This window comes from Palaemon carinicauda, chromosome 3 (assembly GCF_036898095.1).
Source record: "Palaemon carinicauda isolate YSFRI2023 chromosome 3, ASM3689809v2, whole genome shotgun sequence".
Lineage (NCBI taxonomy): Eukaryota > Metazoa > Arthropoda > Malacostraca > Decapoda > Palaemonidae > Palaemon > Palaemon carinicauda.
This window is the reverse complement of record NC_090727.1, coordinates 123,184,243-123,200,591: the sequence shown is the minus strand read 5'-3', so window position 1 is coordinate 123,200,591 and position 16,349 is coordinate 123,184,243. Positions and strand designations below refer to the sequence as shown.

Genomic DNA, 16,349 nt, shown 5'->3' with positions numbered 1-16,349 from the left:
CTGGGATATATCACTGTAGTCAAATATACCTAGGAAGCAACCTATGAAGGAACTTCCATCACGACGACATGGCCTGAGCCAAAAAAAGTTAAAACCAACTACTTGAATTCCTTTAAGGACACCAAAGGAATTCTGCTTTAGCCATATAGAAATCTTTTCGTAACAATCTCTAGACGAAAATTTAGAAATATGAGTCAAAGAAAAATCTAACCAGTTAATATGAGAAATCTCTCACTGCACTATCGATTCATTAATAGCCAAGGAGTCTAAAATCCTAACACTGAATTTTACTATTGATGCAAAATGATGGTGGAGAAAATATACAGAAAATGTTTATGAAAGAAAATATACCAAAACAAATTTTGTTGCAGAAACAAGTTATGGGCATCAGCTTAATTTTCTATTTTTTTTTCTCTCCCTATTACTCTCTTGGGATAATCATGAAGTGAAGCAATGCATATCTCAATTCATCCTTTAGTGCTATCACAATTCAACCTCTTGAAACAGATCATCTTGGCATGCCTGGTCGCTGCGTCCTTGGCTGCTCCAAAGCACCAAGACAACATTGCCATCTTGAGAGACGACCGAGACGACCAGGGCGACGGAAACTTCAACTACGCTTTTGAACTCAGCGATGGCACTGCCGTGGAGGCCTCGGGATTCCCTGGGGCGGAGGGCGCCGTCAACATCCGGGGAGCCTACAGGTGAGATTTAAACCTTGGGGGCTTCGTTGAGGGGTCATCAAAAGAAATATTTTTTTACAATGCTAAATGAGTTTTCTACAATAAAAAAAATCCATATTTTTTTCTTTTCAAATCTTAATTGATAAACGTAATCAAAATAATTGGGGACATGTATGAACTAAATAAAAATTTAGCCTCTACAATAATAATTGAAAATAGAAAGTGTCAAAAGTACCTTGAGAAATAAAAAGGTTCCTAAAAATTATCTTTCTTTTTTCCTTTGTGAAGTTGTTCATCATAAACTGATTTCCACTGCGAAATGATTTTTCGTTCATAATATTTTGTGCAGCTATCTCAACTGACAGGAAATGTAGCTGCATCACAAAAAACAAAATATTTTTAATCAACTTTCCATAGTATAGAATATTCAGTCTACTGTTAATTAATGGATTATCAACTGATCAAATAATTATCAATTTTTCATTGATTTGTTCACCAGATTCAATCTTCCTGACGGAGCTGTTGTCCAAATTACCTACGTGGCCGACGAAAATGGCTTCCAACCCGAAGGAGACATCATCCCCACCCCCCACCCACTGCCCGCCCACGCCATAGAGCAGATCCGCTTCGCTGAGGAACAGAGGGCTGCAGGAGTCGTTTTCGAGTAAGGATTCTTTCCTTCGTTTGCATCCTTCAGGAACTGGGACTCTCAGAGCACTTCCCTCATGATCCTGAACATCTCAGTCGTAACTTCTACCTATAGTGCCCAACTTCTTCTCTCTCTCTCTCTCTCTCTCTCTTTTCTCTCTCTCTCTCAATCATTCACGACCCATTCCTGTCTCGTCTCATTCTCCCACATAAACAGACCGACCGACCTACGCCCGTCTCTCTCGCCAATGTTCTCTGGACAAACTCACTTTTCACCAACGATCAACTTCTCGAATTTCTTTCGCGTCGATGTGTTGTAAAGTACTTACTTGTGTTGTATAATACTCACTTATGTTTTGTACATTACATATTTGGGTGTTTTACTGTTCTGATGTACATAACATAAAAAAAAGCTCTGTAGCTGGAGAGAAAAACTCCCAAGATCAGTTCTGCAGATGAGAAGAAATAAATATATTTTGCCTAAAATTTCGTTTCAGTCGACCTTTTAGTAAAAGAGAAAAAATAAAATTTGGTTCAAGTTACCAACTAGTAAAATACCAAAAGATCTAAAAACTTACAAAATTTTAAGTCCATGTAATTGAGACGTTCTGACCCGTAAATACTTTTCAGCTGAGTAACTCTTACTGATATTTACAGTATAGAGATAATCTGATGCTGGATGCTTCACCAGTGCTGGCATAAGACCCACTTAAAATGTGCATTCAGTGCTGGATGCTTCCAGGTTAAGAAACTGTGCTGGCATTAGGCCAGCTTAAAATGTACATTCAGTGCTGGATGCTCCAAGGTTACGAAACTGTGCTGGCATTAGGCCAGCTTAAAATGTGCATTCAGTGCTGGATACTCCAGGATCAAGAAACTGAACTGGCTTCAGGCCAGCTTAAAATGTGCATTCAGTTCTATATGCTCCAAGATCAAGAAACAGGGCTGGCAATAGGCCAGCTTAAAATGTGCATTCGGTGCTGGAGCTCAAAGATCAAGAAACTGTGCTGGCATTAGGCCAGCTTAAAATGTACATTCAGTGCTGGATGCTCCAAGGTTAAGAAACTGTGCTGGCATTAGGCCAGCTTAAAATGTGCATTCAGTGCTGGATACTCCAAGATCAAGAAACTGAACTAGCTTAAGACCAGCTTAAAATGTGCATTCAGTTCTGGATGCTCCAAGATCAAGAAACTGTGCTGGCATTAGGCCAGCTTAAAATGTGCATTTGGTGCTGGAGCTCAAAGATCAAGAAACTGTGCTGGCATTAGGCCAGCTTAAAATGAGCATTCAGTGCAGAATGTTCCAAGATCAAGAAACTATGCTGACATTAGGCCAGCTTAAAATGTGCATTCAGTTCTGGGTGCTCCAAGATCAAGAAACTGTGCTGGCAATAGGCCAGCTTAAAATGTGCATTCGGTGCTGGAGCTCAAAGATCAAGAAACTGTGCTGGCATTAGGCCAGCTTAAAATGTGCATTCAGTTCTGGGTGCTCCAAGATCAAGAAACTCTGCTAGCATTAGGCTAGCTTAAAATGTGCATTCAGTGCTGAATGTTCCAAGATCAAGAAACTATGCTGGCATTAGGCCAGCTTAAAATGTGCATTCAGTTCTGGGTGCTCCAAGATCAAGAAACTGTGCTGGCCACAGGCCAGCCTAAAATGAATATTCAGTGCTGGATGCTCCAAAATCAAGAAACTGTGCAGGCATTAGGCCAGCTTAATATGTGCATTCAGCACTGAATGCTCTAAGGACAAGAAACTGTGCTGGCATTAGACCAGCTTAAAATGTGCATTCCATGCTGGATGCTCCAAGGTCAAGAAACTGTGCTAGTATAAGGCCAGCTTAAAATGCGCATTCAGTGCTGAATGCTCCAAGGTCAAGAAATTGTGCTGGCATTAGGCCAGCTTAAAATATGCATTCAGTGTTGGATGCTCCAAGGTCAAGAAACTGTGCTGACACTAGGCCAGCTTAAAATGTACATTCAGTGCTGAATGCTCCAAGGTCAAGAAACTGTACGGGCATAAGACCAGCTTAAAAATTTCATTCAGTGCAGAATGTTCCAATGTCAAGAAACTGTGCTAGCATAGGGCTAGCTTAAAATGTGCATTCGGTGCTGAATGCTCCAAGGTCAAGAAACTGTACTGGCATTAGGGCAGCTTAAAATGTGCATTCAGTGCTGGATGCTCCAAGGTCAAGAAACTGTGCTGACACCAGGCCAGCTTAAAATGTACATTCAGTGCTGAATGCTCCGAGGTCAAAAAACTGTATGGGCAAAAGGCCAGCTTAAAAATTGCATTCAGTGCTGGATGCTCCAAGATCAAGTATCTGTGCTGGCATTAGGCCAGCTTAAAATAAGCATTCAGTGCTGGATGCTCCAAGGTCAAGAAACTGTGCTGGTATGAGGCCAGCTTAAAATGTACATTCAGTGCTGGATGCTCCAAGGTTACGAAACTGTGCTGGCATTAGGCCAGCTTAAAATGTGCATTCAGTGCTGGATACTCCAGGATCAAGAAACTGAACTGGCTTCAGGCCAGCTTAAAATGTGCATTCAGTTCTATATGCTCCAAGATCAAGAAACAGGGCTGGCAATAGGCCAGCTTAAAATGTGCATTCGGTGCTGGAGCTCAAAGATCAAGAAACTGTGCTGGCATTAGGCCAGCTTAAAATGTACATTCAGTGCTGGATGCTCCAAGGTTAAGAAACTGTGCTGGCATTAGGCCAGCTTAAAATGTGCATTCAGTGCTGGATACTCCAAGATCAAGAAACTGAACTAGCTTAAGACCAGCTTAAAATGTGCATTCAGTTCTGGATGCTCCAAGATCAAGAAACTGTGCTGGCATTAGGCCAGCTTAAAATGTGCATTTGGTGCTGGAGCTCAAAGATCAAGAAACTGTGCTGGCATTAGGCCAGCTTAAAATGAGCATTCAGTGCAGAATGTTCCAAGATCAAGAAACTATGCTGACATTAGGCCAGCTTAAAATGTGCATTCAGTTCTGGGTGCTCCAAGATCAAGAAACTGTGCTGGCAATAGGCCAGCTTAAAATGTGCATTCGGTGCTGGAGCTCAAAGATCAAGAAACTGTGCTGGCATTAGGCCAGCTTAAAATGTGCATTCAGTTCTGGGTGCTCCAAGATCAAGAAACTCTGCTAGCATTAGGCTAGCTTAAAATGTGCATTCAGTGCTGAATGTTCCAAGATCAAGAAACTATGCTGGCATTAGGCCAGCTTAAAATGAATATTCAGTGCTGGATGCTCCAAAATCAAGAAACTGTGCAGGCATTAGGCCAGCTTAATATGTGCATTCAGCACTGAATGCTCTAAGGACAAGAAACTGTGCTGGCATTAGACCAGCTTAAAATGTGCATTCCATGCTGGATGCTCCAAGGTCAAGAAACTGTGCTAGTATAAGGCCAGCTTAAAATGCGCATTCAGTGCTGAATGCTCCAAGGTCAAGAAATTGTGCTGGCATTAGGCCAGCTTAAAATATGCATTCAGTGTTGGATGCTCCAAGGTCAAGAAACTGTGCTGACACTAGGCCAGCTTAAAATGTACATTCAGTGCTGAATGCTCCAAGGTCAAGAAACTGTACGGGCATAAGACCAGCTTAAAAATTTCATTCAGTGCAGAATGTTCCAATGTCAAGAAACTGTGCTAGCATAGGGCTAGCTTAAAATGTGCATTCGGTGCTGAATGCTCCAAGGTCAAGAAACTGTACTGGCATTAGGGCAGCTTAAAATGTGCATTCAGTGCTGGATGCTCCAAGGTCAAGAAACTGTGCTGACACCAGGCCAGCTTAAAATGTACATTCAGTGCTGAATGCTCCGAGGTCAAAAAACTGTATGGGCAAAAGGCCAGCTTAGAAATTGCATTCAGTGCTGGATGCTCCAAGTATCTGTGCTGGCATTAGGCCAGCTTAAAATAAGCATTCAGTGCTGGATGCTCCAAGGTCAAGAAACTGTGCTGGTATGAGGCCAGCTTAAAAATTGCATTCAGTGCAGAATGCTCTAAGGTCAAGAAACTGTACTGGCATTAGGGCAGCTTAAAATGTGCATTCAGTGCTGGATGCTCCAAGGTCAAGAATCTGTGCTGACACCAGGCCAGCTTAAAATGTGCATTCAGTGCTGAATGCTCCGAGGTCAAAAAACTGTATGGGCAAAAGGCCAGCTTAAAAATTTCATTCAGTGCTGGATGCTCCAAGATCAAGTATCTGTGCTGGCATTAGGCCAGCTTAAAATAAGCATTCAGTGCTGGATGCTCCAAGGTCAAGAAAATGTGTTGGCATTAGGCCAGCTTAAAATGTGCATTCCATGCTGGATGCTCCAAGGTCAAGAAACTGTGCTGGTATAAGGCCAGCTTAAAATGTGCATTCAGTGCTGGATACTCAAAGGTCAAGAAACTGTGCTGGCATTAGGCCAGCTTAAAATAAGCATTCAGTGCTGGATGCTCCAAGGTCAAGAAAATGTGCTGGCATTAGGACAGCTTAAAATGTGCATTCATTGCTAGATACTCCAAGGTCAAGAAACTGTGCTGGCATTAGGCCAGCTTAAAATAAGCATTCAGTGCTGGATGCTCCAAGGTCAAGAAAATGTGCTGGCATTAGGCCAGCTTAAAATGTGCATTCAGTTCTGGATACTCCAAGGTCAAGAAATTCTGCTGGCATAAGGCCGGCTTGATTCACCGGCCGTTACTGAGGAAAGTAAGCTTGAGCCAATAACCTGCTCTGGCAGAGCAAGTGACTTGTCCTCTGTGATTCGGCTAAAATTAATTCTTCATAAACAAAGACGAAAATGTCAAAATCATCGTAATTGTCGAGTTCTTTATTTTCGTCTCTCCGTCACTGTTGATCTGATCGTCTTTCTTTTTATGTCGTCCAAAATATTTCGATTATTTCAATTTTCAAATCTAAAAATTTTGTTTCATAGCAGATTTATAGAAAGTTCTTCGGTTATATATTTTTTTATATAAAACATATCATTATAAATAATAATAATAACTCTTGACCTCTGTGAAGTGAAACTCCCACAAATATCCCTTTTCTTTTGTGATCAACTTTGAAATTGTTCATTAAAGTTAAGAAAACTGTAGTCATATAAGACAATATTTGTCTGGACAATTCAAATTTTGATCAGTAAAGCTAAACTGAATGTTATCAAGGAAGTTATGATGACGAAAAAGTAATGAACAATTGAAAAGGCAGAAAAAAGTTGGTAAAGGGTTTGACAAAGCCAGAAGGAGAACCAAACAAGCGAGTTTCCTTGAACACTTCAGTGTCATATGACTACTCAATTTGGTTTTTGTATAGTTTGTCCCTAAAAGTGTCGGGTCTTGATGTCATTTCCTGATTTATGATATCGTTATTGAATGTTTTATCTCTCTCTCTCTCTCTCTCTCTCTCTCTCTCTCTCTCTCTCTCTCTCTCTCTCTCTCTCTCTCTCTCTCTCTCTCATGATTTTTTAGTTATTGAACATTTTATTTATTCATCTCTCTCTCTCTCTCTCTCTCTCTCTCTCTCTCTCTCTGTCTCTCTCTGTCTCTCTCTCTCTCTCCCTCTCTCTCTCTCTCTCTCTCTCTCTCTCTCTCTCTCTCTCTCATGAATTCTAAGTTATTAAACATTTTATTTATTTATTCCTCTCTCTCTCTCTCTCTCTCTCTCTCTCTCTCTCTCTCTCTCTCTCTCTCCTCTCTCTCTCTCTCTCTCTCTCTCTCGTGCTAACATATAAGAAAAGAGTTAACTCTATGGCTGAAAAAGAACTGCTTCTCTTCAGCTTATGACATCACCCACGACATTGGTACCTCAGATAGATGACTTCTTCAAGGCCATCGGCAACAGCCTCTCCTAGAAAGTAAACAAAAGCCACACCTGTTACGTTGACCTTCAGCCTGACTCCATAACGGTAAAAGATTTTATCAGAATACACACTTGGCTGACTGGGGTGGGGGGAGGGTGTCATGGTCCTCCCGAAGAGGAATCAAACCAGCTGATTGATATTTACTGACCTTCACTTTACGAGTATATAAAGGGTTTGGGACATTGTGTTATCGAGTTAAGTTGACTGGAAGCAACTGTAAGCACATCTAAAATGAGGCTGGTGAGTGTCTTGGTCTTTTCAAGTCTTCGAGGAAAGATTATTATTATTATTATTATTATTATTATTGTTGTTGTTGTTACTTGCTAAGCTTAAACCCTAGTTGGAATCGCAGAATGCTATAGTTATGTTTACACCTTTGGTTTTAAAGTAATCTACCCCTAATTAGAAGTTTTAGAAATTAACCCAATATTACCAATTACGAAATTCCAAAATAGTTTAGAGTTTTCATTTAACAAAGAAATTTGAATCAAAATTCAAATATTTTTGTTTACAAATAATCTTAGGGAAAAAAGTATTTGATTCTATTGGAACAGATCATCTTCTCCTGCCTGGTCGCTGCGTCCTTGGCTGCTTCGAAGCCCCAAGGCGACACCGCCACCTTGAGAGATGACCGAGTCGACCAGGGCCACGGAAACTTCAATTACTCTTCGTATATCAGCGATGACAGCAGCGTGAAGGTCGCTGGCTCCCTTGGGGAGGGAGGGGCCGTCAACCTTTCGGGAAAATGCTCGTAAGATTAAACCTCAGGTGTTTTAGTGAAGGTTCAAGAGGAAGAAATATGAATCTATAACATCCATTTTTCAAATGTTTTGAGTAAGAATCTCTGAAAACTGTAATGTCCTCTTTTGCTTAGTTTTAAGGGATATTAGATTAAGGCCTAAGATGTTTATTCATGCTTCCCGTTACAGAAAAGTTTCACACAAAACTTATAGAATATATAAGTTCCAAATTACGACTTATTCCATCTCTGAAACAATATTCTTAATCTGTCAAGCTCCAAAAAAGAAACTCCAATTTTTCATTTTTATTTCTCTATCCATCTCAACCTACAATAGCTGTATATTCTTTGCTAAGATTGTTGATCAACCTTCAAGATATTGAATTAATCTAGGTATTATGACAGGGAAATAATGTATTCTTTAATAGAGCATCAGTCGGATCTGCCTGCCAACATATTACTCAAACTGTCTTCATTATTCTTGATATATACAGAACATTTCGTGATGGTGGTTGGTATTTCCTAGACTTCGAGGCTGACGAGGCGGGATTTAGGGTTTGGCCAAGCGCGGTTCATTCAGTCGTGTTTTATCGTGAAGATGCTGACGTCAAAGAAACTGATCTTCGGTAACTCGTCCTTCAGAACAGAGCCAAATTATCCCTAAAGCTGACGAGGCTGAAGCCCAGGTACCCGGCAAGAGCAGGGCCCCAACAACAACAGGGGTCTAGCAACTTTTTTATTTTAGTGTTAAATGTATATTTGGTCAGTCTCTAGGGCATTGTCCTGCTTGTTAGGGGAAAATAGAAAGATTTCTGTAGATTACAAGATAATAAAACTATTGTACAGATAATTCTTTTTTAGTTTCCCTTCAGAAAAACTGCGAATAAAGAAAAGGTGTGACTGAATGGGCATACAACAAACCATCTCGGTGTCTTTTCATTTATTGTAATTACTTTACTGATCGAACAATAACGATTACATTGAAAGAAATCATCCAAAATTTATGAAATAATAATCTTTTTCTTTTATGTCTCACTACAAGTGTCTCTTTGTGTCTACATATATTTAGACTTATTAGAATAATGACTCTTACATAAACTGTCTCAATCTCACCTTTTATATATCTTAGGATTTTTAGTTTTTCATCTAAGAACTAATCACATTCTAGCTCTAAGAGATTCGCTATCTGTTACTTTCATATAGTTAGTTTTGTTTATTCCCTTTTCGAAGGTGGTGATATTATTATGAGGAAGATTGCGAACCAAGTCTTTTATCTCTTGCTTTGTTCTCTGAGAATGTAATTGTGAATTGTTATGATGATAGTGTGTTTACTGCTACTACTACGACTACTACTACTACTGCTACTACTACTACTACTACTACTACTACTACTACTACTACTACTACTACTACTAATAATAATAATAATAATAATAATAATAATAATAAAAACATTAACAATAATAATAATAATAACAAGGAAGTTACATAATTTTAGCTGTTGAACGATAGTTTAAAAAGAAAAGAATTCAACCAAAAAGGAATGATGACCTAACTCAATATAGGAAACAAGTTAAAAAATTGTGAAATATTGTTCATAATTTCTCGATCACAATCCGGACCAAATTCTTGACAGAATGGTGAGAAACTCAGCGAGAATTATGAACATTGTCTTGATGTTGGTCATTGGAGTTGAACGAAATGTGATAGAGATAGAAGATTATCACGAAAAAAAATTGTAGAGAATATAAAAAGGAAATAAAGCGAGTGACAGAAGCAAAATGAAAAACCAAACAATTGTGTTTTAACGGACAGTTGGAACTTATATGAAAAGTCAAGTCAATGCTTTCGAACCTCTCTCTCTCTCTCTCTCTCTCTCTCTCTCTCTCTCTCTCTCTCTCTCTCTCTCTCTCTCTCTCTCTCTCGCGACAGTCTTTTGTCAACATGATTAATAATTCAAGAACATATGTTGTCATTTATTCCTTATTTGGTTCCATTGGAAATAATAACATTTCTCTAACATCTTTATTCATTTAATTCTTCAAACGGCTTTCAGTATCAGTATCTCTCTCTCTCTCTCTCTCTCTCTCTCTCTCTCTCTCTCTCTCTCTCTCTCTCTCTCTCTCTCTCTCATTCAGGTATAAATAGTAATATCCCCATGAGGAGGATAAACAACATAGGTGACAACACATTTTCTTAGAGTACTCCGCTATTCACTGGAAATTCATTTGATAGGACTCCATTAACATTAACTTTGCACTTGCTATGCTCACGAACAGACTTAATCAAATTTACATATCTAAGAGGAATTCCACAATAACGCAGGATTCTCCAAAAAATTGGCCGGTGCACACTATAAAAAGCTTTTCCATAGTCCAAAAACGTCATCAAAAGGGGATTTCTATATTCTATGTATAGCTGTACAACATGTCTTAAAATGAAAATTTGGTCCGTGCAATTTCTACCTTTTCTAAATCCTGCTTGTTCATCTCTCAGCTTTTCATTTCTCTCTAGTCTATTTAGAATAAGTATACTATATATTTTCATAATAACTGACATAAGTGTTATGCCTCTGTAATTATTGCAATCAGTCAGGTCTCCTTTTTTTGCTATTTTCACCAAAACTCCTAACTCCCATTCATCACGTTTTGCATCTTCATGCCACATTCTATAAAATAATCTTGTAAGTAGTCTGGGAATCACTTCATTTTCGGCCAGTATCATCTCGGAAGTTGTTCCATCGTATCCAGGGGCTTTACATCTCTTTAGTTTTTTTTAGGATAGCTTCGAATGAACACAATGAATTCATTCATGGTGTGACGGGCCGAGAGAAGGTTGTGAACTCAAAGGCAGGATGCAATCAACTGAGTTATAATATTATAGAACACTCTCCTTTATATACAAAACCTCAAGGCAACAGGACATAACATGTTTACAAGACAGACAATGTCACAGAGGAAAACCGGAGACGTGAATTTTCATGTTCGTTTTAGTGCGAGGGAAGAGCGCAGATTCAAGCATAATATATACAAAAGGAATTATGTACAATTGTGTGACACACGGTTGGTACATGGTCCCCCCCCCCCCTAAAAATGACATACTGTACATGTTAAATAGGGCGCCCTGATCTAGAGAGGCGAACTGTAGGCGGGTCATCTGGCAGAAGATAAGCAGGTTTTAGACGATCAATGGAGACCCAGTCTTCTTTGCCCCGAATGTTTAGGAGGAATGCTTTCGGACTGCCTCGGATCACAAGGAAAGGGCCCGTGTAAGGGGGCGTTAGTGGTGGCTTGCTGGTGTCGTTGCGCAGGAAGACGTGCGTTGCAGAGTGCAAGTCCGTTGGTATGTGATGCTTCGCTGGGGGCTTGTAAGTCTGACGGCACGGAGTAAATTTTCCCACGACGTGACGTATGCGCTGGAGATCGTCAGAGGAGGTTGTAGAAGGAAAAAATTCGGCAGGGACGACCAACGGGTCGCCATACACCATTTCAGCTGCCGAGACGTCTAGGGCGTCTTTAGGAGTGGTCCTTAGTCCCAGGAGGACCCAGGGAAGCTGAGTAAACCAGTTGCAATCCTTGCAGCGGGACATCAAAGCTGCTTTGAGGGTGCGATGAAAACGTTCAACCATTCCATTGGCAGCGGGGTTGTAGGCCGTTGTCTGATGTAGGGTGATGCCAAGGAGATTCGCTAATGAAGTCCATAATTGAGAGGTGAAAGTGGTTCCCCTGTCAGAAGTAATATGCTCAGGGATACCGAATCTTGAAATCCATCCAGAGAGTAAGGCAGATGTACATGAGGCGGACGTTGCAGTTTCCATGGGAATGGCTTCAGGCCAACGAGTGGAGCGGTCGATGACGGTAAACAGGTAACGATGTTCTTGTGATGTGGGTAGGGGGCCTACAACGTCGACGTGAATGTGTGCGAAACGACGCTGAGGTTGAGGAAAGGTGCCCACTCCTGAATCCGTGTGTCGATGTACTTTGGAAGTTTGGCAAGAAGTAGAGGCGCGGACCCAAATGAACTTTGCCTTCAGCAGCTGTGCAGTAGAACGGCACGAGGGATGTGAAAGGCCGTGAATGAAATCAAACACCTGTCGGCGCATGGGAGCAGGAATCCAAGGTCGCGGTCTACCAGTACTGACGTCACAGAGGAGGGTGGTGTTGGAGTCTTCGAGGGGAAAGTCTTCCCAACGGAGGGACGTGCAGGATGTCCTACAAGCTTGATACTCTGGATCCTGTCGTTGGCCTTCAGCCAGGGCGTTGTAATCCAATCCCAGTTGAACGGCAGCCAACGTGTTTCTTGATAGGGCATCGGCAACGGGATTCATTTTCCCAGGGACGTATTGGGGGGTGCAATTGTATTCAGGCACGGCGGAGAGATGTCGGCGTTGACGAGCGGACCAGGCGTCAAACTGTCGAGTGAAGGCGTGCACCAGAGGCATGTGGTCTGTGCGAATGACGAAGGGCGTACCTTCTAAGAAATGGCGAAAGTAACGGACAGCCAAGTGCACCGCCAGCAATTCTCGATCGAAGGTAGAATAACCCGATTCTGCCTTGGACAGTTTTCTGCTGAAGAAGGCCAATAGGGGGGGGGGCAGCCTTTGACCACCTGCTCGAGTACTGCACCAATAGCGACGTCGCTGGCATCGGTGGAGAGAAGGAGAGGGGCGTGTGGGATAGGAAAAGTGAGAGCCACAGCAGTTGATAGGGCCTTCTTTGCATTGCAGAAGGCTGCTTCTTGAAGGGGACCCCACTTCAGTTCCTTTGGCTTGCCCTTGAGGGAGGCGTAGAGGGGAGCAAGAGTGGCGGCAATGGCTGGCAGAAAACGGTGATAATAGTTGATCATGCCCAAGAATTCCTGCAGAGCTTTGACGGTCGAGGGCGCGGGGAAGTTTTGAACGGCTGCTACCTTCTCAGGGAGGGGATGGACTCCTTCAGGAGTGATACGGTGCCCTAAGAACGACACTTCGTTGGCGCCAAAGGTACACTTGTCGTACCGGACTACCAGGCCGTTTTGTTGCAGGCGGTCGAGCACGATGCGCAGGTGACGGACGTGTTCCTCATTTGAGGAGGAGAACACAAGTATGTCGTCCACATAACATACACAGAAAGGGAGGTCCCCTAAGATGCCATCCATGAGACGTTGAAACGTTGCCCCAGCATTACGAAGGCCAAAACAGGAGTAATTGAAGGTGTATGTACCAAACGGAGTGGTGATGGCGGTCTTGGGGATGTCTTCTGGGTTCATAGGCACCTGATAATACCCCTTCAGGAGGTCGAGCGTAGAGAAAACCTTCGCTTTGTGCAGGTAGGAGGTCACGTCGGCAATGTTTGGGAGGGGGTAGTGATCCGGTTCTGTTTGCATGTTCAAGCGCCTGTAATCCCCGCACGGACGGAGGGAGCCGTCTTTCTTCAGAATGATGTGTAAGGGTGACGACCATGGGTTGGAGGCCTTTTGGCAAAGGCCCATTTCCTCCATTTCGGCGAACGTCTGTTTGGCGACTGCCAATCGTTCCGGTGCCAGACGTCTGAATTTTGCGAAGACTGGGGGTCCCGTCGTCTTGATATGGTGATAAATACCGTGCATGGCAGGAACCGTGGGCGTTTGGCGAAGTTCTGGACGGAAAACTTCCGGGTATGACATGAGGAGGTGGGCGTAGGCATCCGTGGGTGCGCTGATGTGGAGAGCGAGGTTAGAGGGGGCGGGTTGAAGAGGTGTCGACAAGTACGAGTCTGCGTTGACCAATCGTCGGTGGGCGACATCGACCAGAAGGTGGAAATGAGAGAGGAAATCCGCACCGAGGATTGGCATTGTGACGTCAGCAACGAGAAACTTCCAATTGAATTTACCGTTTCCGAACGATAATGTGAGGTTCTCGTAACCGTAGGTGGGTATCGCAGATCCATTGGCAGCTACCAAGCGGACGTCGGCAGATGTAGACAGACTACGTCGTGCCTTGAAGAGTTTCCTTGGCAAAAGAGAACGACAAGCACCCGTGTCTACCAAAAATCGCACGCCCGTTTCTGCATCCTGTAAAAAGAAAAAATTAGAAACACGGGAGGCCACCGCCACAAGCGATGGCCTACTTACACGTTTTTTGGCCACTGACAATCCTTGGCACATTTCTTCGCGGTTGCCCCGAATCTGAAGTGGTAGTAGCAAAACTACGGCGGATGGGAGGTAGTAAGTGGCTGTAGAAGTCGTTCGTTGGGGCGCGAGCGATTGGTGGGTGGTGGGCGGCTTTGTCACCGCTTCGGCACGTCACGGGGTAGGCGTGTATGTCCTGCGGCATTCATGTCAGCTTCGGTTGACGTTGAATAAGCATCCTCGTCGTCAGGGGTGGAGGCGTTGATGGAGGTCTTGAAGTGGCTGTCCATAAGGCCGTCGGCTTTGGTCATCAAGTCCTTTATGGGTAAACTATCGACATCGGGTATGGCAGCGCGTACAGGTTCGGGTAAACGGCGTATCCAAAGGGCACGAAGTAGGTTCACCTCACGAGGAGAGCCGTCTGCGGCAGGTTGAAGGCGAGCGATACTGGTCATTTCCCTGAGGGCAAGCGAAGCCCTTTGGTCCCCCAACGGTTGTTGCGAGAGCTGAAAATGCTTTGCTATACGGGCGGCTGGCGACGGCGAGTACTGCTGCAGAAGGTATGTTTTGAGGGCGTCATATGCTATTGGGGTGTCTCCTTGTTCACAAAGCCAGTCGGATATTTCTGGGAAGGTGTCCTCGGGTATCGCCGCGAGAACATAATCCGCTTTGGTGGTTGAGCGAGTCACGCCCCTGATACAAAACTGGACTTCTGCGCGCTGAAACCAAGCAAACGCCTCTCCGCTGGCAAACGATGAAAGTTTGAATGGAGCGGCCGCAGCACCAACTGCCGTAGAGTCCGCCATAGTACTACCAACGATGAAGGGGCGAGGGGGTGGGGGTGGAAGGCGGTGGGAGCGAGTCGACTTCTGGGGTCACCAATGTGACGGGCCGAGAGAAGGTTGTGAACTCAAAGGCAGGATGCAATCAACTGAGTTATAATATTATAGAACACTCTCCTTTATATACAAAACCTCAAGGCAACAGGACGTAACATGTTTACAAGACAGACAATGTCACAGAGGAAAACCGGAGACGTGAATTTTCATGTTCGTTTTAGTGCGAGGGAAGAGCGCAGATACAAGCATAATATATACAAAAGGAATTGTGTACAATTGTGTGACACACGGTTTGTACAATGGGCACATCAAGATCTTCATCAGCTTCAGGTATATCAATCAAATTATTCCCTTCATATCTCCTATTCATAACCTGACTAAAGTGTTCCATCCAACGTTGTATTTCTTCATCTTCTGTTGCTATAACAGAACCATCTCCCTTTTTGATGGTTATATGCTTCTTCTTCTTTGCCCCAGTCGAGATTTCATTAATAATTCTATGAACAATTCTTACACTATAGCCACTTCCTGAATTCATAGATTTGACAGCCTCATCTGCTTTACTGTCTAAATATTCTCTCCAATCATTCCTGGCTTTTCTTTTGACCTCGCTGTCGATACTGGAATACTTAGCATGCTCTACCTTGTAATTTTCTTTACTTCCTCGAAAACTTTCAACAATAAATTTTGTATCTGTCTCCTTTTTATAGTATTCCAAGTATCATTTGATATCCATGGCTTTCTCCTTGTGACTGCGTGTCCCAAAACTTCACTACCAACTGACTGGTATATGTTCTTAATATCACACTATTCTTCATTCATTTTCTGTTCTTCGTCCCTTAAAGTTTTTAAGACTGTAAATCAATCCCTACATTCAATTGCAAATGTTTCTCTGAGCTCTTCTAGTAGCTTAGTTGTATCCAACCTAGGCATTTTATCCATATTTCTATTGGGTGCTTCCAGTTTCAATTTCAGTGTGGCAATGAGGAGCTGGGGATCACTATCAATATCGGCACCTCTATAGCTTCTTACATTTCTTAAAGTCCTCCTTTTCTCTTTATCAATGGTAATGTGATTGATCTATCTGATTTTTTAAATGCCACATGGTGAAGTCCATGTATACTTGTGGACGTTCTTGTGCTGAAAAAGAGTACCTCCATAACAAGATTGTTAGCTGAACAGAAACTTATGAAATGTGCTTAATTTTCAATTGGAACTTTGCCAAGACCCTCGACACCATCACATTTTCTATCCCTTGATTATTTCTTCCAACTTTAGCATTGAAGTCGCTAATCACAATTTTCATATCTCTCTCAAGGATCTCATCTATTACCCTCTGCAGTTCTTCATGGTATACAGCTTTCCTTTCTTCAAGGGAATCATTTTTTGGAGAATAGAAAACTATAATACTCATATTGCACTGCTTTATTTGAACTTTGTTAGTAACAATCTACTATTTACAGCTCTCCACTTGGTTAATGCCTTTCATGCTCTTGGTGTCATCATC

The 16,349-nt window shown here is 42.6% G+C and overlaps 2 protein-coding genes across 3 annotated transcripts; both read left to right on the top strand.

Annotated features, from left to right (window-relative positions):
• Positions 1-453: 453 nt before the first annotated feature.
• LOC137633915 (cuticle protein AM1199-like) lies at positions 454-1,351 on the top strand. The gene is made up of 2 exons (XM_068366153.1): positions 454-704; positions 1,183-1,351. The coding sequence occupies exons 1-2, from the start codon at positions 454-456 to the stop codon at positions 1,349-1,351; spliced, it is 420 nt and encodes a 139-aa protein (XP_068222254.1).
• A 5,924-nt stretch (positions 1,352-7,275) lies between these two features.
• Positions 7,276-8,875, top strand: LOC137637860 (cuticle protein AM/CP1114-like). 2 transcript variants are annotated; one of them, XR_011043815.1, is made up of 3 exons: positions 7,276-7,417; positions 7,732-8,011; positions 8,411-8,875. XR_011043815.1 is itself a non-coding variant. In XM_068369968.1 (3 exons), exons 1-3 carry the CDS (start codon positions 7,409-7,411, stop codon positions 8,544-8,546), a joined length of 342 nt encoding a protein of 113 aa, XP_068226069.1. In that variant the 5' UTR covers positions 7,276-7,408; the 3' UTR covers positions 8,547-8,875. The 2 variants fall into 2 exon arrangements, 1 of the variants encoding a protein (XP_068226069.1); XM_068369968.1 differs by having other exon boundaries at positions 7,732-7,928.
• Positions 8,876-16,349: the final 7,474 nt, after the last annotated feature.